At 38.8% G+C, this 24,993-nt stretch overlaps 2 protein-coding genes across 16 annotated transcripts in view; both read right to left on the bottom strand.

Annotated features, from left to right (window-relative positions):
• The window catches only part of smog (G-protein coupled receptor 158 smog), a 30,506-nt gene extending 7,985 nt beyond the window's left edge, over positions 1-22,521 (bottom strand). For 4 of the 15 annotated variants that reach the window (XM_086830933.1, XM_086830936.1, XM_086830938.1 and 1 more), the window contains exons 1-3: positions 22,366-22,518; positions 19,960-20,348; positions 3,846-5,083 (exon numbers count right to left, since the gene is read on the bottom strand). In XM_086830933.1, coding sequence (XP_086687059.1) covers positions 3,846-4,931 — 1,086 coding nt within the window. In that variant the 5' untranslated portion in view covers positions 4,932-5,083; positions 19,960-20,348; positions 22,366-22,518. Of the gene's footprint in view, positions 1-3,845; positions 5,084-5,766; positions 6,425-19,959; positions 20,529-22,365 lie in introns of those variants that run through there. The other 11 variants (XM_086830929.1, XM_086830930.1, XM_020946543.2 and 8 more) reach the window with 5 other exon arrangements.
• Positions 22,522-22,813: 292 nt separating this feature from the next.
• Mon1 (vacuolar fusion protein MON1 homolog) lies at positions 22,814-24,881 on the bottom strand. Its single transcript, XM_020946556.2, has 3 exons — positions 24,146-24,881; positions 23,935-24,086; positions 22,814-23,874 (listed from the first exon to the last, which is right to left on the bottom strand). Exons 1-3 carry the CDS (start codon positions 24,745-24,747, stop codon positions 23,033-23,035), a joined length of 1,596 nt encoding a protein of 531 aa, XP_020802215.2. The 5' UTR covers positions 24,748-24,881; the 3' UTR covers positions 22,814-23,032.
• Positions 24,882-24,993: the final 112 nt, after the last annotated feature.

Raw genomic sequence — 24,993 nt, 5'->3', positions numbered from 1 at the left:
CTTATTGGTGAAGCTGGACCAAAGGGGCCTTGGTTAAATATTGAACAAATTGTGGGTGAATTTTTGGCAATTTTATGACCTGGCCTTAAGCCTAAATCTCAAGTTAATTGAAAGTGTTTGTTTCGTAAAGTGTGCTCTATGTTTTCATTATCAAGGGGTTAAGTTCTGTTGCCTGTGAAAGATTTTAAGTTAGTTAAGGCTTAAACTTGGTAAATAACACTTTTCTAGAAGGTGTTTAGTAGTACATATGATAGTTCTGCTTTTAAAATAAAGCGCTTTGCTTGAAATGGGGTTAAAAGAGATATATTTAACGAGTTTTCTCAATTAAAAATATCTTAAAACACCATTTAATGCCTGTTGATTTGCTTTAACAAAAAGCTTTTGTTCTTAAATTCTCATTTATTTAATTTTTTGATATTTAAGTATTTTTCTTAATTTTAAAAACACATAACAAAATGCCTGTACTAACACTTATACCCTCCTAAAGAGAAGCGAATGACTGTTAGGGTGAAAATGTATGTGGAAAACACTTGTAAATAGCGGCGGCAGCCACAAAACACACACCAAGTGTGTGTGCAATAAAACATGCATACTTGTGCAAACACACACTGTTAGTGTGTGTGTGTGTGTGTTTGTGAGGCTAGGCTCTTGGCATAGTTATTGCTATGGAGGCTGGGAAATGAAATCAGTAAAGCGCGTTTTACTGGCTTTTTAATGTCCATTTTCCCCCCGCCCCGCAATTCCATCTGCATTTCCCGTTTGGCATGTACAAAATTCCTACTTATGACCATAAAAATATTTACATGGCGTAGCTGTAACTGTAACTGTAACCGTTGCCGTTACTTTAACAGGGTGTATGTGTGTGGCTGTTCTTCCTTATTGTCATTTGCATGTTTTTCCTTTTATTTTCTATGCTTTGTGCTTAATGAATAAAATATGTCAGACACTGTTTTCCTTTTGCCAGAGGTTTTCTTTTTGTTTTGCATTTTCCTTTTGGCTCAACTGCTGTTGACACTCACACACACTCACACGCACGCCAGACGACGGGGCCTTTCACTGACAGGCCGCACTGTACGCTTGCATTCATTACATTATTCAGAGCGACAAGGCGAATGACATAAGCTGATTGCTACGGAAGTTTGCAGTTGCGAATGTGTGTGAGTGTGTGTACATGTGTGTGTGTTATCGGATTAACATAAATGATTCTGTTGAGTGGCAATGTTTTTTTAAATTTATTACTCTATAAATAATAAATATAGCAATGGCCAGCTTTGCTGGTCAACGAAATTAGTGTGTAACACATGTAAATGTAAATGTAGCAATTAATGGGGTTTTAAATAAATTGTCTGGCCATAAGACTTGATTCCTAATTGGTTAGTCCTTTTTATATCCTTGAAAAAAGGGAATTCAACTTTTAGTCAGAAGCTTGTAAAACTGAGAAGAATTCATTTCCGTCCCTATAAATTATATATATTCTTGATCAGCATCAGCAGCTGAATCGATCTATCTATCTTCGGTTGAAAAAAAAATTTTGAAAATTTTCTCGATTTTTGCAAAAAACGATAAGGGGTTAAATCATTAAAATTGCCAAAATCGCCAAAAATCTTAATTTTTTAACATTTTAAATTTAGAATGCAGATTTATTAACCTTCTAAAAACTAGCATAGGAAAGGTTTCCGAATTGAAATTAATGAATTTTTGGCTTAGCTATGATATTTTTAAACTTTGATATATAGACAAAATTGTCTTATAAAAACATTTATTAAAAAAATTCAAATATTTTAGGCTTAGTTATGATCGAATTTTGATTCGAGTATAATTTTTCACAGCATAATCAGATTAATTTTTCAGAGATTCAAAAGATTTAGTCAATTTAATAACAGATACCTCTTAAAGTAGCTTAAATCCGCAATATGCGTGTCCAGCATCGCACACAATAAGAATATACAAAACAAGTTATTATTAATAACTTTGCAGCTTCAACATTGTTAGGAAAGCAGCACGCAGACACGCATAAAAATAAAAGGAAAAAACCAACAAAAAGGAGGAGAGCAAGGAGGAAGAGGAGGACAACTCCAGCTGGAAGCGTAACAAAAGTCGCCCCCAAGACAGCCAGGAGGAACAACAGTGACAACAGCAACATGAGCAACAGGAGCGCCAAGGACAAGGCCCGACAGGCATTCAACAAGGACCAAAAAGGAGGAACAGGAACGGAGAGAGGGAGACATACAAAAGCCAGGATGATGGCTTATCCCGTGGCATCATCTGTCACATTTACTTATTATTATTTTGACCACACTCGAGATTCAAATCGATGGATGGATGCTACACGGCGATTTACCAGCTTCTGGCTCCTGGCTCCTGCTCCTGGCTCCTTTTCATGATCCTTTTGTTGGGCCTTTAATTACGCCACGCTGTCGGGATTGCGTCAGAGGGGAATTTGTTGGGTAATCGATTCGAGCACGTCATGTATCGGACTCTGTTTACACCGCCGCCTCGTTGAATATTTATACGAAGCGATTCGCGTAGTTGGCTAAAAATAGCACACAACACAAACTGACAGCCGTCAGACGATGGGAGAAAGTCCTGCTGACTGAGCCTCAAGGTCCTTGGGCTGCGATTGTCATGCAGATTCAATTAAAATATTATGAAGAACGTAAGGAAAAAAATAAAAATAATTAAATTAATTCAATCAGAGTGTGTAGGCTCAGCTTAGCTCACTTCATTAGCATCTCTTAATTAACTTGTACGAGTGGCAGCTTCATAAAGTAAGGAAACTAGGCAGGAGACGGCACACATGAAAAGCTGTCAGGACATGCCGCAACTCTTTCCAAAATCTCGTGGTTTCCCTGTGTTCCTCACTCCTTCTTGTGTAAAACTTCCATCCCGAGATTTTTGCTTGCGTCAGCCATGGCGTATGCGTAATATTCTTATTTTTTACGACAATCAGCAAGGTGGGCGGCAGGCAAAGGATTTCAATTTTGCGCAAAGATTTGTGTCAGCATGAAGCCGATGAAGAGGGGAGAGTGGCAGAGGGGCAAGCACCTAATATATGAACAATATGTGGGCTGATATCTCAGCAATTTTATTGATTATTGCCCCTCTTGGCAATTTTGTAAATTGTCGTTAATTGTCTCTCTGGGCCTTGGATCGATGCGATGTGCAAGCTGCACTCGTTCTCACAAACTGTCCATCATAAGTTATGAAGGCGCAGTCGAAGGTGAACTCAGGCCACTCGGTATCCTTTTGATTGCCTGCAAACTTGAGTCACTAAAATTACGGTACGGTTTACTTATACCAATTGCACTAGGTATAAGTACTTCTCGTGACTGAAAGTTTTCAGCCATCCTTTCAGCTCGAAGTAGAAAATTATAGTGCAACATTCTGGCGCTGCTCTAAAGTTAAACAAATTGTGTAAACTTTTCAAAGTATAAGTATAATCGGGAGGAAACTATTTAAAGACTTGACTAAATGTTGAGAAATTTCTATTTTACTTTCTCGAATATTTGCAATTTGGAGATTAACTTGTGATGATTTAGTCAAGTTGTGTTTCAAGGGGTTTAGAGAAGCAAAGGAAGAAATATAAAGTATTTATTACTCGGCTATTTTAGTTTATTTTCCTGAAGATGAGATTTTAAAGTGTGGAAAATGGAATAAATAATAAATAGAAATGAAAAGATAATGAGACTATTACTTCTTGGTATTAAAAAAGAAAAGTTAAGTAAGTTAAGTTAAGTTAAGTTTGTGGTTCTTTACATTTACTTATTAAATAAAACTATTTAAAGATAAATAAGATATATACAATCCAATAAACTCTTCAAAAAGAAACCCTTTCATTCACTTACCGGCTCATCTGGCTGCGTTTCCAGGACTCTAGGCTCGCACTTCTCCTCCGGCTTCCCCTCCTCACTGCCACCAGACTTCGTCGATGATGTTGCACCTGCTCCCGATGCTGCAACCGATGCCGATGTTGTGGCAGCAACCGTTGTGGCTGGTGTTGTTGGTGTGGCGCTGCGCTTACGCAACCGCTCCGCTCGACTCAGTGCGGACACCACACTGACGGTGGGCGTTAGCTCGTCGAAATCGAGCCCGGATGCATCATGCAAATGATACTCTCGCTCCTGGGAGCTCCCATAGGTGGATGTGGAGGTGGAGGCCAGCATGCCGCCACTCGGTGGCGGTGGCGGTGCCAGGTGGGCTCGCTTGTAGTAGGCCAAAAGAGCATCGCGCCTGCTCTCGCGGGTATATGGCAAGGGATTTGGATTGGAGGCTGCGTTGGCGGTGGCAAGGCCGATTATCAAAAGCACCAGCAGCGAGTAGAGTGTGTTTAATTGTGTGCAGCAATTATTGTTGCCAAAGGAGATGTCGCTGCTGGAGCTGCTACTGTGGCTAGTGTTGCTTTGGCAACTTTTGTAGCTGCTTTTGCTTTTGGTGCTGCTGCTGCAGCTGTAAATAGTGTTGCTGCTGCTGCTTTTGTTACTGCTGCTTTTGTTGCTGCTGCTTTTGTTGCTATTGCTTTCCCTGATGTTGCTCTGGCCACTAAAGTTGCTGTTGCTTTTAAAGTTTATGTTGCTTTTAAAGTTGCTGCTGCTATTAATGTTATTTTGTATGTTGCTATTAATGTTGCTATCAATATTGTTCCTTCTAGTTTTGCTGCTGCTTCTACTGCTCAAATTTGATAATGTTGCATTGGAACCTTGTAATGTTAATGTTGCTCGTTGGTTTTCTAGTTGCTTTCTCAGGTGGTCTAGATCTCTGTGGCTGCTGCGGCTGCTGCTCTCGCTGTCGCTGTCGCTCTTGCTTGTGTAAGTGCTCTCTACCTGAGTACTGGTTTGATTTTGGTGGCATTTCTTTTGATAATTGCTAGTTTGCTGCTGCATTGAACTCTGAGCTGTTTCCTTTTTTGACTTTGTTGCTATGCACTGTTCCATATCACTGATGATGCTCTCGTTTTTGGTTTTCTTGTCTTTGCTTTTGTTATTATTGTTTTGTCGAGAGAGTTGGAAAAAGTTGCTCCTCGTCGTCGTGGGTGTGGCAGCTTCGACAGGTGTAAAACGAAATTGTGGCACAGTGGCGCGCTCATCTGCGAAAATTAGAAAAGTTTTGTTTGTTATGTTGCTGCGGCTTAACTGGAAAATGCATACACATATATACAAAGTTTTTCAAAAAACAAGCGAGAAAACAACACAGCTTGGCCATACTTTTAATTAAATTTCTCGTTGGCCATATAATCAATAAATAACAAACTTTCCGCAAAATAAACCAATAGAAAATAAGAAACTAATTGAAATTTTTAAACCCATGGAGTTTGATCATTAAAATCATCATAACTAAGCCAAAAATTAAGTAATTTCAATTCGCAAACCTTTCCTATGCTAGCTTTTATTAGGTTAATAAATCTGCATACTCAATTAAAAACAAAAAATTTAGCCAATTTTGGACAATTTTAATGATGTAACGAAAATCGAAAAAATTTTCAAATTTTTTTTTTCAACCGGTGATAGTTAGATCGATTCAGCTGTTGATGCTGATCAAGAATATATATGATTTATGGTGTCGGAAATGACTAAAAGTCCCTAAAACAGTACAAAAATAAAATCATATTTTTAACCATATTTTAAGATACTTTTGATTTCAAATAATATTTTTCGAACATAAATTTTAATTTATTTTATATTTCTTTAAACCCTGCATTTACTTTCCTCTGCAAAAATGAACCAATTAAATCGAATATAAACATTTGCTAAAAAGGACAGTTTCAATTACTCTGCAAATATTTGTGGTCACATATTTTTAAGCCCGGTTGCAGTTTCATGTTCAATTAGGTTTTGGTTGCATTTCATTTAAAAACAAATAAATTGGATTCATTTAAAGCACCACCACTAAACACACTCCACCAGAATTATAGAATGACGACTAAAATCAAAAGCCACTTTGGCGTATCGCCACCGCGAAATGGCATTTTTTATGGCAATTGGAATTTAATTGAGAAACCTGAACAAACAGTTGACGATGACGTTGGCAGAATGTGACGGCATTAAATCAAAATTAAATGGATTAATTAAGAAGAGAGGGAAATACTTTACATGAGGTAAGTGAATAAAATAATAGAACCATTTTATGAAGTTTTTACAGAGATATTTCTTCTGGCACCTCTGGGTTTTTGACGAATACTACATTTACTTTAACTAAATAATTTTAGTAATTTTCTATCTATATTAATTTTCTTCTATCTTCATTTAAATCTAGTTAAGATAGCACTTCTAGAAACTCACTCTTCTAGCAAATCTACGCTAACTGTGTCTGCAATTAAACCATTTAAAATAGCTTCGATCAAATGTGACTCTCCAGTGGCCACTCCCAGACATGCAGAGCAGTTTCAACCAGGAATTTCCCTGGCCAGCTATGAGGTCCTTCCAAACCCAACCCATCCCATCCGAATCCAATTCCATTCAATCTATTCCCCAGAGATTGGGCGTGGCTCTTGCTGCACTCAAGTGTCGCGCTATAATTTTCTTGTTCTCGAGTTCTCACTGTTTTTTTGTATTCTTCCTTTTTTACAATTTTGATTTATGAATTTGCCATTTTCCCAAAGAGAGAGGGAGTGCTCGACTTTATACCCTCCAATATGGGACGATGACAGGCCGCAAATTGGCCAAGCGATTTGGACAACTGCAACAACTGTGCTGGAAGGCAAACAGGTGTAAAAACAATTTCCGCTAATTGAAATTAATTTTCATGGCTGCAACTGCATGGCGATGGAGGGAGACATTTTCACGGAGGGAGTGGAGGGCAGAGGAGGTCGGATTTTGCAGGAAGCGAAGGTGTAAGTCAGCAATAGTTGGCACATGCGCCATAAACAAGTTGTGATTACGTGATTTGGCCAAATGCCAGAGCAGCCATAGGTAGCAGAGGCCACACAGCTGGATGCTGTGCCAATGAACGGAGAAAAATATTCTCAAATGGACATTTAAGGTAATTTAATCGAGGATTTCGGTGGGATTTTATGGCATCATTATGAGATGTCTATGACTGTTTATAGAATGTTTATTTATGTGTTTTTAATTGTATAATTTTTATGGCCTATTAAGCAGGAGAAATACGAAAATTACAAGATAATAATATCAGAAAATAATATATATAATACCTGAAAGAGAAGACATATGTGAAAAAGGAATTTAGAACAAAATAAATTAGTTTCGGATATCAAAATAATATAATATATTTAATATATGTATGTTGATGTTTGTTTGAAATATATATCCTTTCTCTATTCCCTATTTAAATCGTTTCATTCTTTGTTTATTTATATGGGAAGAATTATTTTGTCCAGTTTTAACTATTCATTAATTTTAGATAAATTTGATGCCAATTTTTATGAATTTAAAGCTTACAAGAACCATAAAAGATATTATTTATATGGGAAGTATTATTTTGCCCAGTATTAACTTTTCATTAGTTTTAGATAAATTTGATACCAATTTTTATGAATTTAAAACCTACAAGAACCATAAAAAATACCCAAGCAAAGATTTACCATTTATTTATGATCCTAATGATTTTATAACTTTTAAAGAAGAACACAGTTTTATGGATTTTTAGACCACTTTTAATGTTTTAAATGATTTTTCTATCTCCCAAAGAATGTTCTTAGTTATACCCAAACATAAAGTATTTGATACCCCTAAAAACCCATTCTTTTTTCAGTGTTTTCAGATAACTGGTGCTAAGCTCTTGTGTTGGCAGTGCCTAGTATTTTTTTCGCCCTGTTTTTTGTTTTTTTTTCCACCATGTTGTTGCCTGTTTTCTGCCTGGCTGAGCTCACCTGGCCTCACCTTGACACTCGCTCAACTGCAGCTAATGCGGCAGGGATGCGAGCAGGTATCTTCTGCCTCTGGATATGTGTATCTGTATCTGGTATCTAGTATCTGGTATCTGGTATCTGGCACCTGCTTTCGGGACATTCTGTGTTTCAATTAACCAGATTTTGGCTGCAAGCTGCTAGCTTGTCGTGTTCAACTAACTGTCTTGTCGTGTGCCAGTTTGTTGGCTGTCACCTGAAAGTTGCATGTTTTGCAGTTTGGCCACAAATACAAACAACATAGGACACAAATCGCACAAAACGGAAAATCACAAATCACAATTCGTTTGCCCAACGGCCACATTTCAATCCCCAAAATTGGATTTGTTGAGGTGGCTGTCAGGCTTTTCTGTATTTATCACTCTGACAACTTTCAGTATGCAAATTTCATGGAGAGAGATTCAGATTCGGTCATTTGTCCAACTGTTGAATATTCATATACATATATTTATCCGGCCAATATTTTATGTTCCCCTTTCCCCTGCCTCTTTGCAAAATTGTGATAAAATATGGTTGGGCGGAAACAGATCCATTCCTAAGCGGATTGCAATTTAATGGAAAATGCTTTAATAAACATGTCTGTTGCTATGGACAATGTTCAAATAAAGGCATTTACGCCTTGCAGGATTTAATAATGCATATGCAATCCGTTCACTTAATAAATCAAATGCAAATAAATTGGTTTGGAGTAAACACAATTTGGAATTTACTAGGAAATCCTCTTTGGAAATTTTGTGAAGCATAAAGTAGATATTCGTTGATTGGATTCAGTGCGAAGGAATGAAGAAAACAATGTTGCATGCATAAATTTCCACATAAATTGATAAAATAGTCTTCTTAAATAACAATTCTGTATGAATCCTTTAAAATCTAGTTAATAAAGTCTTTTGAAGGTGTGCAAAATCATTCGATTATTTCATTTCCATCACAGAGAGTATTATGAAACCGATAAGAGCTGAAATCAAATTAAGGACTTTTGGGTAACTAAAGTGGATTAGAATATGAAACAATGGGTGTGAGTGTGTGTGTGTGTGTGCTGCAGGATATGCGGTTGTCAGTTCATCAATGGGAGAAGAAGATGAATCCTGAGGCGTGTCCCGACATCGAAAGTAATGTCTTCTGGCCCCCGTGGCAACATAATGAGCTAAAAATAGCAAGGTCCTGGCGGCAGGACGAGACACTGGGGCATGTGTGAGTGGCGCTTTCATTAGACAAATGTTATTTCGCACACACACACATAGTTGCTTAAAGAGAGACAAAGCTCGGGCGTGAAACAATCAAACAATGCAACAAAGGACGAAACACACACACATACACCAAATGGTTAACAATTAAACAATGCGAGAGCAACAAGCAACAGCAATTGCAGAAGGACAAGGAGAGAGAGTAAGAGAGTGAGAGGCACAATAATAAGGAGTGCCGCTGACAGGCTCGAGGACAAATTGTTTGCCGGTCTCGCAGCATTCCATTGTCCTTAAACCAAGCAGCTCAAGCAGCTGCGCTCCTAAAGCCACCCAAAAAAGGACCTTTTCCTCCAAAACGAAAAGCCAACAAATCAGACAACATCGCTGGAAATCGCTTTCCCCTTGTGCCTTTGTCGGAACATTTTCGGCTAAAAGCTTCGAGTGCCAGTCCCAAAACACTTTTCCAATTAGGCTTTTTCCTAGACATATTCTTTGCGCACATTTATACAGATACAGTGTGTACATAAATACAGTGGATGCTCTTGAGTTTAGGTCTTTTTTAAGGTTTAAAGGAACAATATTTAAGTAAGTTTCGTAATCATTAAAAGTTCAGGTAAGACTTAAGACTCCTTGAAAGTATAATATTGTAGATATCTCGTTTCAAAGATTTACATATATTATTTATTTGGTAAAATGATACATATTTATATAATTTCTGAGTAATCTGGAACTATTTTTCTAATTTATTGTAGCTCTTGTTTCACTTCTCCAAAATTCCTAAATATATCTTATTACATTTGTTAAGTATCCTGAATATTTATACTGTTTATCAATTGAATACTGATAGGAAAGTGATGTCTTTCTTCTGAAAGGAAAAGCCTGCTGCTTGTTTGGTTTATCATATTTTAAACTTATTCTTTAAAAAGCTATTCAAAAAGATATATCATTTTAAGATATAACTAAACAATCTTCCCTTAAACCCTTTTAATAATATATTCCTTGTAAAAATCTATCTCAAATCTTATTCGTAAAACCCCATTCTTAACTTCTGCCTAGTTTCCTTGGCATTTCCTGGCCAACCTTCCTGTCGAGTTCATTAAATACACATTCCCTTAATTCCAATTCAAATTAAATTATATGCAAATTCTAATTTCGCCAGCTTGCACTGTATAATGAAGGGGAGAAAGTTAGGAATAAAATACAGCAAAAAGGAAGAGACAGCACTGTAATGGCAGCGCTATTCTTTTTGTATTTTTTTTGGCAGGGAGTGGGGGGTGTAAAACCCTTACAAGGACGCGGACATTGTTGTACAACAATTATTTTAATCACTTTTCAGGGTCTGGCGCCGCACTTTGTTGTTCTTTGGCATGGCCCAGTTTTTCCATTTTCCTAGTTATTTTTTCTCAATTTTTGGGGGGCAGGAGCCTGTTTACATGCGCAATTTACTCAAGTGCTGCGAGTGTTTATATCATTAAAAGCAGGACCATGTTGGAGTTTTTTAAATAGACTTCTATCTATCCTAGTAGATCTTCTTGTCCTTTGTCTTTTTAGTTAAAATAAAAAGTTTCCTTGGTTATGTAAAAATATAGTTTAAGATCTACGAAAGCATCTTGTCAGCACATATTTCTTCCAGCCAATTTCATTCTTGTCATCTTTCTAATAATAAATGTTACCCAAAAATTAGTAAAAATAACCATATGTTGGGGGGGGACTTTCCTCTTTTCCTATTGTTTTTTTTTATATTTTAACGATTATTCAACATCCATCCCTCTCTCTCTCTCTCTCTCGGGCGGATGTGCGGGCGGCGTCTCATATATTTATATGGAAACACAAGTATACGCCTTTATAGAGACAAGCGGCTCTTTGGCCGTAATCTACTTGGCCTACTTGGGCTAAGTGCGCTTTTAGATAAAGTCGCTGCCGAGTCCGCTTGGCACGCACAAGCGGAAAAGGAAAATGGTTGCAGGGGGGGTTGGCTTGGAAAATAGGCAATGCCGAGTCGGGCTTTTCCGGCTAAGGTTCACTTCAAAATGTCGAAGGCCTCTCTCTCTCTGTGTGTGTGTGGGTGCGCCTAATGTTATGCTACGGCATAATTTGTTGCTTGAAGTGAAAAATTGTCAAGCACACTCAACGTTTATATACACCAACAACAACAACAACAACAAAAAATTGAACTTTTAGAGGTCATAGCATTTTATTAGCTTTGTTGTTGGCCTTAACAGGAAAGGCTCAAAGGAAGCAGAGAAGAAAGGGGGTTACATAGTGGCATGTAGGAATATTTAGTACATAAAAAATATATACAAAATAAGTAAAACAATTTAGAATCTTAGTGGGTCTTATTGGATAATTAAATTATAGCAGTTCAGAGAGTAGTTTTGAAACAAGTTCAGCATTTTTAAAATAAAATAATATTTGACACTTTCCTTTACTAATCAAAGTTTTAAAATATCATAACCAAAAATGCATTAATTTTGATTCGGAAAACGTTCCTATTTTAGTTTTTGTTGGCCTAACAAATCTGCATACTCAAAATAACATTGTACAAAATTTAAATTTTTGCAAATTTTCGAAAGTTTTAATGATGTAACCCCTTATCATTTTTTGCAAAAATGGAAAAAGTTTTCAAAAATTTTATTTCAACCAGATATAGTTAGATCGATTCAGCTGTTGATGCTGATCAAGAATATATATGATTTATGGGGTCGGAAATGACTCCTTCACAGTCTTACAAAACCTCTGACTAAACTTAGAATACCCTTACATGGTTATATACTTTATAAAGAAATATCTTAAAACTCTTAATAATTTTTGAAATCCTACAATTTCCCAGAGCTTTCCCACTGTCTGATGGAGTGCCAACAAAACTTTTGGCCACATTTTCCTGTTTATTTCGCTTGAAAGAGCGTGAAAAAAAAGTGACGCTCCGATTGATGTTTCGATTGCTATTTACAAACAACGCTTCTTCCATTTTCGCCTCGCTCTGCCCTCTCTAACACACAAAAGTTCAAATTTCACTTGATTTTATTTCGATTTATTCCACTTGTGCAATGTCCTGTCCCTCGCCAGATCCATCCTGGGTGGCTCCTGCCTGCCTGGCCATTATTCCGGGCGTAGCGGAGCTCTGTGTACAACATGCATTCAATATGTGTATCTAAAGTGCAGTCAAGCGGCAACAGAACATGGAAAAGCGTGGTAGGAGGAAAACGAATCACGGGGGAAAGTCCTTTTCCACATTTTCCACTTTCTCCAACCCATCCAACCAACACTCTCAGCTGTTGTCATTTGAGGCTGACAACCATGGCAATGGCTGCTTCAGGGCCCCAAGATTTAAAGGCCATATTTAATTGCATAAGATTTGCCAGAACATAAATAATCTCGGTCTCTCTCGTCGCAGGATACGTGGCTATTATGCAGGACAATGGAGGACTCGATGACCCCCAATATCAATGGCTGAGATTGCCATCGAGGTGAGTGTGAGTAAACAAATTTGCTTAATTTTAAGTGCAGGGCCAACGAGCTACAGTTTGCTTGTCAAGATTAAGTCCGCAGATTGTGTGACAAAGGAATATATACTTAACATAGTATGTACGAGTGAGTGATATTAAGTGCTGCCTTTGGTCATGTGTGAAAATAATTTAATAACATTATTGGCAGCCTTTGGAAAATTAGCCCAAAGGCAAATGCTTGATTTATGAGGCGATAATCAAATTTGGTCTTGTTTTCCCCTGAAGCCAAAAGGTGTTAAGTTGAATTTATGGTTGGATTTAATTTTAGAAAATTGTAAATGTATTAGGAATTTAAAATATTTGTGTTCCTAATAATAAATGTGTTTTAAGAAGCTTTTATAAGTGTTTGATTTGTATTTTATAAAGTGGTGAAGCTTGGTTATGTATCATTTTAACAGAAGACAATTTGTAGATAGCTCTTTTTAATATTTACGAATAGTATTAGTATTATTTTTACATATTTATATAAAATTATACCCTTAAATATCTCCCTTAAACTAACTGAAAACTATTTTATGAAGTCTTCTACTAATATAATCCCTACAATTGTTGACTCTTTAGTTTTTTCTAATCCTTACTCAATGTTTTTCCTCCTTCCCTGTGTTAAATCGAAATTAAATCCACGCAATACCAACACACAATTTACGATGCCAGACTAATTAGTTTCTCTCTCTATACTTTGGTCCTTAGACTTTTGCCAAACTTTTCTCGCACTTCCTTAATCCCCGGGCATTTGTTTTAAGAAACATCCAGAGCAACAGGCATCATCACATCATTCCATCCCCGGATGACTCCGGGGGGGGGGCAAGGACAATAAGGCCAACTTCCGCGGTCCGGCCAAAGCCATAGCAGGCGTGGCACCACATAAAAAGCGCCATAAAAAAAGGAAAACAGGATAAAGCGGAGACTAGAGCGCACATAAAACCGAACGAACGAACAATTGCCAAAAATCAAATGTGACAACTTTTACCAAAATTAAAATCAGCAGCAAAAGTGAGGCCAGAAACAGAGCCGTGGATGGCAGGACATAAAGGAGGCGATGGGTGGGTGGCAAGTTGGCTGGAAAAACTGGATGAAACTGTGTTCGAAGCGGGCGAAGGGACGATGAATGACGGCGAGTGACTCCGGAGTCCAACCCGAGCCCGAATCATTGATGCCAAGCGGAAATGTGCGCACTTTCAAGAAGTGCACTAAAAATGGCGACGAGCACTTCCGTTGATGGTTCGTCGGGCCGAAGATGGGCACTGTTCTGCTTCTCCGGCACAGTGAGCACAAAAAGTATTGCAAAAAAGAATCGAGGCCAGGACGGACAACTTTTTGGCGTCAATAAAAACAAACTGTGCAAACTATGAAACTAATATTGATGGCTTAAAGCGAGTTGATAGCTCAGGTAGAGAAAACTCCACCTTTTAGGAAAGAGTAAACAAGAACTGATAAATATTAAATGCTAAAAGAGATAAAAACAAATGTAGGAGGAGAATTTTATTTTTAACATGTAAACTCGCAAACTCTAAAATAATAAGATTACCGGAAATGATACTAATATTTGACAGAATCTGGATGTATTCCAGGGAATCCCGGATCATTTTCTGAATGACATTTTAAGCATGCAGGAGTTACTTTGTTACAACACCTTGCATGACGTCCTGCATTTAACAATTTAAAGTTTGAAATCATTAAAATAGCCAGAAGATAGAAAGTTTCTTTAATAAGTTTCATTTTCCGTGTTCTTATGCCTGAGAATGTATTTGCATTACAGCTCCTCCAGGTACAGGTGAAGTATATTAACTAAAAAAGAGGTCACCATTTAAACAGAATTGCTAACAACGTTAACTAATTCATTTTGAACTGGATAATATACTTTATTGCAAATTTAGCAATTTAAGAATAACACAATTCGTTTCACTAAATCACAATTATGCTTAGAGTATGATTAGAGTACGAACTGAATTGTGATTTAAAACATCCGCACAGTAAGATCAATAGTCGAGAAGGAAGAGCTCAAGGCTGATTTGAGTTGGCATTTTTTTTACTATTTACAGTTTTGAAGGTTCAAAAACAATATCAACAAGAAAATAAAATAGCTGCGGAAACCCTAAGTTTATATACCCTTGGAGTTCGCAATTGATTTATATGATATAGGGGATTGATAGATCGATTCAGCTGTTGATGCTGATCAAGAATATATAGTTTTACAGTTTTACAAGCTTCTGAATAAAACTATAATGCAAGGAGAAACAAAAAATAACAAATTAATTCCATTTTAAACTATTTAAGGATCTAAAGTACAATGATAATGGAGCAGCAACTGAACCACTGTGAAATGGAGACCCGAGACTGGCCCTTGGAGGAGCTCCTTCTATTTTCCCGGCCACTCCCACACACTTAAGGCCGGGTGAAGGAGTGGAAAGCGGAGCTGGGTCAGAACAAATGTTCGCATGAAAGTTGAATGATGGCTGCAAGCCAAAGCCAGAATGGAAATCACGAACGCAGCACGGACACTAAAGAGGAATCGCGCTTGCTGGCCATGTCCGAGTGGAGACCCGGGAAAGGGGTTGCTGGTTGCTGGTTGCTGGTTGCTGGTTGCTGGGAGCAGGATGTTGTCGGGTATGTAAACAAGCGACGTTTCACAAGTAATTTGAAATTGCATTTAAAGTGCCTTAAATGCTTGACATTAGTCGACGGGGGACCGGGAACGGACTTCATTAGCGCAGTTTGTGTGCACAACATGGCGTATGATTAATATGACGAGTAGTATACGAGCCAGTAATGAACTTAACATAATCTTTAGCCCATCACGGGCATCACGGCATCCTTCCTGGACATTCATGGGCGGTGGCTAATTGTTTTCAGCTCCGAGAGAGAGAGAGCTGTTGCATAACAGCAGCTCCGGAACATTAGGAAGCCCGGAATCAGTTGAGCAGAAAACGGAAATACAGGATGAAGGAGTGAGGAGTGAGGAGTGAGACACCAGCGTTTGGCCTGGAAACGGGCAATAAAATTTCGGTCAAAACGCCAAGGCAAAAGGAGGCATATAGATAAGCGTCAAACAGTTCACACATTTCCATGCCATGCCATGTCCCCTCTCTGGAAGTTCGCTCAGGCGTGAATATTAAACGTTTTGCTTAGAAATGCTCCCTCCTCCCAACATCCTTCGTTCGCCAGCAGTTCCATCCCTCGGAAAAAGCAAGAAAAAAAAAAGAAAATAATAAAACCCATTTCCATCCCCGCAACTTCATGTCCAGGCGACATGTTTGGGCAAACTTTTGCGGGAAAAGTTCTTTCTCTCTGGCAGAAAGTTGGCCCAGTTGGATGGAATGGAAATATGAAGCCGGTAGAGACTCTGGAGGAGCAGATATGTGTCCTGGGAGGCAAGTTGCAGATAGCTTTAGTTTGGTTAAGCAACGGGCTGGAAGATCGCCGGCCAGCAATTACATCAGTTCATAGTGAATTCAATTTCCGGGAAATTATGCTGGAGTAGCTACCAGGAAAATTGTGTTATATATTACTTTGGTTACGGTTCCTCCAACATTTAAATAAATAACTTGATATCCTTTCGAAATTGTGGTAAATATTTTATAAACAAATGAACTTAAGACAGTTTACCAGAAACTGTTATTTATTCCGTTTTCTTTAATTAAAATTTTAAGACATTTTCGGTATGATGTTGAGTGGATTTTTCCGTTTCCACAAGCTCTCTCTAATTTTAATTGAAGATTTCAGGAAAATTTTATTCAGAGCCCTTAAAGTTGATTATTTTCCGGGAACACGCCCAACCTGTACAACTTTCTGGGGTTGGTTTATACCTCACACACGCACTCACAACATTCCCAAACACATTTCACTGGCCCAAAAATTTGAGGCTTTAATACAAAAGAGGATTCGACGAGGCCTCTTTTGATCTTTGCAGCGTAATAATTCCACTTTGAGCGTGTCCTTGCAAAGGTCCCTTTACTCTCAAGCAAAAAATGCGAAAATAAAGCTGTCTTTAAATCGCAAATCGAGTCGATCGGCGCATGGAATGCATATAGCCACCGTTATGCATTAATATGCAAGGCACGCAGCACATCATTAGTGAAGGGTGGTGACGAAAACGGGCGCCAGGCTCAGGCTCAGGCTCAGGCTCCAACACAGGCACAGGACATCGGTGGGAAAGTGTGTGTGTGTGTGTGTGTGTGTGTGTGTGTGTGTGTGTGTGTGTGTGTGTGTGTGTGTGTGTGTGTGTGTGTGTGTGTGTGTGTGTGTGTGTGTGTGTGTGGAAGTGTGGGCGTGGTGAGTCAACATAATGAATTATGCCACGCCTAACGATGCCGCCACACAGCAGCCAGCATGGCCCGTCACAGAAATCCAATAAAAATTCAATAAATTCCCCACAATTCCACGACCACAGTTGCGGTCAACTAAAATAGAAGACATTGTGAAAATAAGTATTGTGTTGGGAAAATAAATATTTTTGAGTTTTTGTATGCTTAAATAATTTGAGAAATTTACAGCATATATATTCAAAGCCTTAACTATGATGATAAATAGGTATGAGCAGTGAGTAACTCTGAACAGTAAGTAACTATGATCAGTAATTAACTATTCTTATTAAATTTCTACGATCAGTAAGAATCTATGACCAGTAAGTATGTATGATCAGTTACTAACTTTGAACACTAATTATCTATGAACAATAAGTAACTATGATCAGTAATTATCTATGACCACTAAGTATGTATGATCAGTTACTAACTTTGAACACTAATAAACAATGACTTGCTACTTTTGTAACACAACACATTTCTGAGACTTGGCCGGCAGAAGGCACTTCGTTCCGGGGATGTTTGAACCAGTTGGGAATCATATGATATGATGATATGATAACTATGAACGTTAAGTATCTATGACCAGTAAGTAACTCTGAACACTAAGTATCTATGACCAGTAATTAACTCTGAACAGTAAGTATCTAAAACAAGTAAGTAACTATAATCAGTAAGTATCTATGACCAATAAGTAACTCTGAACACCAAGTATCTATGAACAATAAGTAACTATGATCAGTAATTATCTATGACCACTAAGTATGTATGATCAGTTACTAACTTTGAACACTAATAAACAATGACTTGCAACTTTTGAAACACAACACATTTCCGATACGTGGCCGGCAGAAGGCACTTCGTTCCGGGGATGTTTGAACCAGTTGGGAATCATATGCACAGATGTGCGAGATTTGTTTTGGAACAAATTATCATTTTTTGAATGAAACTATGGAGTTATTCTTCTATATAATTTTACTAGTATATAAGTCGGAGCATGACGAATCGGTGGACTATATATACATATATATAGCTGCCATAGGAACGATCGGAAAATTGTAAAAAAAAATAATTATGACTTTTTCAGTTTTCAACAGATTTTCGTCAAATTTTATATATACCCAATTTATATAAATATAGAATTTTGAGTTAAATTTTATTGAAATCGGACAACTATATCATATAGCTGCCATACACACGATCGTTAAAAATGAAATGAAAGCAGGCATTACTTTATTGTTTTTTAACATAAATAGTTAGCTTTTTTCTTGTAGTACCTATTATCCCTTCCGCACCTGTATATCCTGTGCAGGGATACGATAAGGCAGGAAATGTGAATGAAATAAGCGAGCAGTGAGAGGTGTGTTGAGGAATTGCACGTGGAGAAGGAGTCCTGACTCCAAACCCTCCCATAGCAAAAGCCGCCATAAGTCCGAGCAGAAAGGAAATATAAGACAGAACAAAAATACACATAATTTACTTTTCAATTTTCCTGGCAGTGTGGGCGGAGAAGGACACGAAGTAGGTGTATTTGGTTGTGTCTGCGTGAGCGGCGCCTATAAATAGACAATGGGACTGGCAAATGCCAAAAGCGACAACCGGAAGTCGCTGGAGCCGATGATATATGGTTGAGAATTAAGGGAGTGCGCAGGCCAAAAGGCGGGGTTCCTTGCAAGAAAACCAACTACTTAGTCCTGACAGTCCTGAATTGAAAATAAACAGGGAAAAAATATAAAATAAATGAGGACCAACCTTAGGAACATAACTCAAATTGAGAGAAATAAAGAATATTGAAATATAATATGACACACAAAATACATAAAAAACTAATAAATTTAATCAGAATAAAAAGAGGCAAGGACCTCCATAAGCTCAAGTTCTAATTTAAAGATTTAAGAAATGCTTCTAGAGAAAATGCTACCCTTTCTTTTCACGACTCTGCCTACTCGATGATGCATATTAATCACCAGATAAAGAACACATCCAGGATTGGCTACGCACTATCTGGGACCCAAACTATTAAGATTATATCTTCATCCACAAGCCATAAAGACCTTCTATCCTTTCCGTTTCCCTTTGACCGCTCAATATTAAATTTCATAAAAATTGTGCGTGCCTATTTCCGTTCTCCAGAGCTCCATACCTCCATAGCTCCATCCTCCTGCTGTCCCGACGCCATCTGCTGCCTCGTAATTAATTTACGACAAAAATAGGGTTAATATCGCACAGGACACAGAGCAGGACGAGCGACTGTGTGCCAGTGGAAACGATGGCCCACAAGATGGCCTGCCCCTTCGCATCCGGTTCGTATCAGAGACGGGAGCTGTGCCCGCTCCCCCGCTCCCCCGCTCCTGTCAACACAGTCATCAACTGACTGTCGCTCAAATTGCTGTCACTGCTGCGGACGTGGAGGTGGATGCGGTGGATCTGGAAGCGGATGCGAGGGCCAAGGCGAACGCTGAGCGGTGGATGCGGTCGCGGACCTTTTTTTTGTGTCCTCCCTTTTATTTTTCGAGATGCCTTCAGGCAAATGATGCCTATTTGATCGGGGCCAAAGGATAAACAAAACGGACGAGCAGGGCAACGCAGCAAAAAGAAAATGGTAGAGAAGGTCTTTGGACCGGTTAATACCCATTATTTGGTTTATAATTATCAATATTTTTTTAGAAAAATAAACAAGAAAAGCTTATACCTTATTATTTATTTTAATATGTATCTCTATTTATTTATTTATATTAAAGATTTTTTGAGATTTTAAATTTTTGTCAAGGCTGCCATAGAAATCTTAAAGAAATGCAGGGAAAAGATTTCTGTGGCACATCATTTTTGCAAAGGATATAGATAAAAAGAAATAATCTTAAAGTTAGAAAGAAACAGAGTTTTCTAATCTCCATGAGTTTTAAAACAGGACATACCCCTTGAGAAACTCAACTAAAGAGTACAAAAGTGAGGCTCGAAATAAAATGAGAAAACATTAAGCGAACTCAGAAAGGCAAGCAAGGGCATACGATTTAAGCGTCCTTTTGCCAGAGAGTCCTGGAACAAGGAGTCCGGAGTTCACAGTCCAGAGACTGAAGTCAGTAAGACAGCGACGACATACTAACCTAAAGTTATATGGCCCGGGTCAGCAGTTGCCAGTTACGCCCTTTCCATGGTTAACCAATTCACTTTTGTCGCTCTGGCTCTATCCTGGGTCGGTTGTATTTATTTTTTGTGTTTCGTTGGCTCTGCTGGCTGCCTTTCTATGTAAATTTTTATTAGCGCGCGCATCAAATAAAATTAATTCCAAAAAATGTTGTTGATTTTGTCTCGCTTGTAACTGGGGTTTTTGTTGGTTTGGTTGCAGTTTTAAGCGCGGGGTTTATCGATATCGCTAGTTGTTTGTCGGTTGAAATTAAATTATGCGCCACATTCTTTTGATATTTTCATTTGTTGATTTTCCTTTATTGATTTTATTGAAATTGAATTTTTCTTTCGTTTCGCAGTTTCGCAGCTTAATTGAAATTTAAAAATAAAATATATAAAACACCCGCCACGCACACACACACACGCACTGATATATAAATCCTGGGCACTATGAATTTTTTGCGGTACGCACACACAAGGACTTCGCCAGCTGGCTTTCGAATATGAACCATAAATATGGGGATTTACGCTGGAAAACCCTCTAGTGCTGAGAGAAATAAATAATATTTTTATGTTACACGTTCTGGCGGTTAAATCAAGCAATCAATATCTAGATCCCGTTTTACTGCTTGCCTGCGCCACAAAGTATGCAATCAAAAGTTTAAGGATTGCAATTTCTTGTACAGTTTATTATTTTTGCAAAACTTTAGAGAAATAAAAATTCAATGGAGCATGTCGATTCAATTTTTTAACAAATGTATGAATAGTTACTTATCTAGGATTTTAATATAATTTTAGTCAGAAGCTTGTAAAACTGTGAGGGAGTCATTTCCGACCCCATAAATCATATATATTCTTGATCAGCATCAACAACTGAATCGATCTAACTATATTTGGATGACAACAATTTTTTGAAAATTTGTTAGATTTTTGCAAAAAATGATAAGGGGTTACATCATCAAAATTGTCAAAAATCGACGAAGTTTTAAGTTTCTAACATTTCTAAATTAAGTATGCAGTTTTATTTCCCTAATAAAAACAATCCTAGGAAAGGTTTCCGAATTGAAATAAATGCATTTTTAGCTTCGTTATGAGACTTAAAATTTGATTTTTAGCAAAAATTCTCATATAAAAATATCGATTCAAAGAATGCTAATATCTAAAGATTATTTATAAACGATTTTCGATTAGATCCAATAATTCTAAGACGCAAAGATCCCAAAGTTAGTGTCCTTTCTTGTTTTAGATAAAGTTTTAAGTAATTTTTATTCAATTAAAATTAATGTACTCTGCCCTAGCCTAACTTCTATATTCCTTAAGAAAGTTTTCTGCACAAAAAATAGGACCCATTTCCCTTTGCTGATTTTACCAATTACGACAATTTCCACACTGATTTCGTTGCACTCCCCAAAAAAAAAAAGAGAAAAGAAAAGTTTATGAAAGAAAAAAAGAAAGTGAAGCAAAGGCCGAGAGAGGAGTCATAAAAAAAGCGAGGCGCCGAAAGTTTTTGGACATTAAACAGGATCCTTGGCATGCAGCAACTCCTGCTCCTGCTCCTACTTCTACTTCAACTTCTACGCTGTCCCTCGCTCTCTCCCTCCCTTTCCGCTTATCCGTATTTTGTTGCTGCTCTGCTCCTGCTATTTTTTTATTCCTTATTTTGCTGCTACACGCGCTGCTTTCAAAATAACTCTAGGATACACAAAAAGACATCCTGTGGCCTCGAATATGTGTGTACATGTGTGTGTGTGTGTGAGCCTGTCTGTATGTGTAAAAGGTGAAACTTTGGAACTCCTTGCTGCTGCTGCTGCCGCTGCCGCTGCTGTTGTTGGTGTTGGCGCCGCTGTTGATAATTCAGGAGCACGAATTTGCCACGAAAAGCGAACGACAAATTAACGAGAAGGAATCGAAAACGAAGCGAGAAACGAAACGAAACGGAAAACGAAGCAAAAGCGGGGAATGCACGGAGAAATGCGTATATAAAAAAATAAATATATTTTGGCCATAAATTAAACGATTTGCACACTAAAAGCGGGCGGGCAAGGCAGGCAGACCAACACGCGCGCAAAACTAACGGAGCGGCGTCGCTCGCACACTCACTCACACACACACACACTTGCGCAGGATATTTCCGACTCTATGCGTGTGTGTGTCTGTGTGCGTGTGTATTAATGCCGCCGCAAAGCTAAGCGCGCAAAAACCGACAGATACACGAGCATTTAACACCCAAAAAATGCGTGGCGCATGTTGAAAGAAAAAACTTCTCCCTTTCGCGAAGGATATAGCCGACAGGACTTTCATTAATTTCTTTCTTTCTTTTTTCTTTGTGCTGTTATTTCACCATTAATTTATAAATTGGAATTTATTTTATATATTTCACATACTCCTCGTGGGCAATTTGAATTTGATTTTCTTTTTTTTTTTTTGTTGGTTAGTTAGAGGCACTGGGTTCAACTTGGTTTCCGGTGGCAGCGCCCACAATCGTAGCGTGTGCGTTCGCGTTTGTGTCCTGTACTCAATTGTATTCTCCCGAATTCTTGGAGCGCCGTCACAGCATAATCCTAGCCGATGCGAGTGCGCGCGTTAAAGTTGTTGATTTTCACTGGAAAAAGCTCGCTCCCATTATCCTTAAAGCTAAATTTTAACCGATTATTCAGCCAGTGTTAGAGCATGTTATCGGTTTGTGTCCAAGCTAAAAAGGATAACCAGGGTTATCGGAAATTTGAACCGGTTTGCAGAGTTTTTTTCACGAGTGTAATAAGGATCCTTTAAAAATATGCACAAAGACTAAACAGATTTCTTCTAATTTTAAATACAAATAATACCCAAAACTTTATAGATTTTCGAATTTACTTAGAGGCTTACATTACAAATGTACATGTGTAGTTATGGTATACAAGGATCAGTTAAATAGACGCCGTCACAGAATTGCAACACAACAACTTCTTCATCGTCCAGGATCTACTCCCTACAACAGACTCGCTGGCAGGAGTACAATATATAAAAATAGTCACTTATCTCACAATTCTCACAAAATGCTCGGTCTACGTATTAGAATGTGGCATGGTTCCGTATAAAGTACACCTCGTACTCCTTCTCAATCCATTTGATTAGCTTGTCCACATACTTGATCACGGTAGCCTTGTCCACCACGGGCTCAAATACGGCATATAGCTCGTAAGTACCGGTGGCCCAGGCCAAGACCACCTCGCGCTCCTTCACTTCGTAGATAAGCTTCAGCGGCCGGGCACTGTTGTGGATACGGTGCAGCAGATCGCAATAGATGGCCTCTAGGCGCCCTAGCTCCTCCAGCGACTTGTACGGATGCCTGAGCATCGGGCAGAGCAGCTGAGCCGTTGTCTTAGGCTTGTAGAGGAAGTGCCGCAGCTCGGGTATGCCCACAACCTGTTGGTACAATTTTGCATTGAAGGTCACCTGCAGCTCCTCGTTGATGGCCTCCAAACAGTGATTTTTCCTCAGCTTCTCCGTTATCTTGGACTTGGCCTCTGATAGTGTGAAGAAGGCATCTCTGTCCACGGACAAGAGAAGCAAACATGCCTGGCAGTCGTCCGCCAAATAGGAGACATGCGCATGCAAATACCCATTCATATCGAACTTGGGCAGGCAGATGGGCGACCAGTTCTCGGAGCTCTTGAACGACTCGGAGCACTCCACTAGATTGAAGATCAGTCTCAAGTCAGCCGGATGTATTGAGTACTTCTTCATGCGGACAAGAGCTATCAATTTGTTATTGGCTATCAGCACCGCAAAGACCAGATTCTTAATCTTTGAGCAGTTGCTCTGAATGGCGCTGGTGATCTGCGATCGTATCGTTGTGGACAATGGGAAGACGCGTATAGAATTGGTCAGGAACGTGAAGATGTTATTGGACACTAAGGGGACAAGATATATTATTAGATATGCATATGTATATTATGTTTTAAATAAATTACCTTTAGCACTAGTGCTATCATTGGCCAGCAGATTATAGAATAAACGCTCACTGCCGGAGAGTAATCTCCTCAAATCAAAGTTCTTGCGCTTCTCGAAGATCTTTGTCATGTGTGAGTACGTCAATATGGACAGTATTTGATTGTAGACATCCCTAGAATGGTACAACCCCCAATTAGTTGGAATCACTATTCGATAACCAAGATGACTCACCCCAGTTGCAGTTGCAACTGCTGGACGCTCATGTTGCTCCTGCTGGCTGCTACCAGGATGAGCGAGCTGCGTTGCATAAAGGCGAACTTGATGCCGGCCGCATGTATCGACGTTATGGCATCCTGGCCCAGTTGCACGAAGCTCACCAGCGCCTGGATTACACCGAACAGAGTGGCCAGCTTGTCTTCGTTACCGTGCAGCGAAAATATCGGTTTACCCGCTTCGCTAAGTATAAAGATGTGCTTCTTTTGGCCCCGCCACAGGCTGTCATGCTGATAGTCGTACTCCTCATCCAAGGCGCTGCTGGAATCCTCGGTCTTGGCACTTGTGGAAGTGCTCAACGCCAGGGATTCCACGGAGGCAGCCAATCCCTTAGCCTGTCCTCCGGGCTCCGGACTGAGGGCGGTACTGCCGTCGCCCCTGCCCAGGCCATCTCTTAGCTCAGAGATAATACTATGGTTCTGCTGCTGCTCAGCCTCTGGGTCGTCTTGATCCGCCTCCTGATACAGGTTCGCTTCCGGATCGGTTGCTTCCGGATCACCCTCGGCGTCCAGGAACTCGCATGTAGAGTCAGATCTGATTGACGACTGCTCGACTTCCATTTCCGCTGATTTTGGGCTATTTCGGTCGCTGGGACATTGCAAATATTAGCAAAAAATCAAAGTTTACAACTCAATCGGTGAATAAAAAAAACATCTGAGTGGCATTATCCAACACTTGGATAAGAACAGATGATGAAGGTTACTGTGGGATGTTCCAGAAAGCACTGAATCTTTATTTATTTATTTCAAAGGATTATGGAAGTAAGGTTTATAATTTTTCTGAACGAAGATTATATTATATATTTA

This window comes from Drosophila serrata, unplaced genomic scaffold (assembly GCF_035046125.1).
Source record: "Drosophila serrata isolate PLE 108 unplaced genomic scaffold, ASM3504612v1 contig_240, whole genome shotgun sequence".
NCBI lineage: Eukaryota > Metazoa > Arthropoda > Insecta > Diptera > Drosophilidae > Drosophila > Drosophila serrata.
This window is presented reverse-complemented; position numbering and strand designations above follow the sequence as displayed.

Bases quoted from the DNA above. Each gene is read 5' to 3' on its own strand.
- Mon1 (XM_020946556.2), bottom strand. From the start codon at position 24,747: ATGGAAGTCGAGCAGTCGTCAATCAGATCTGACTCTACATGCGAGTTC. The intron at 24,087-24,145 runs GTGAGTCATCTT...GTACCATTCTAG, and splicing joins CAGTTGCAACTGCAACTGGG to GGATGTCTACAATCAAATAC. The intron at 23,875-23,934 runs GTAATTTATTTA...TTGTCCCCTTAG, and splicing joins TGATAGCACTAGTGCTAAAG to TGTCCAATAACATCTTCACG.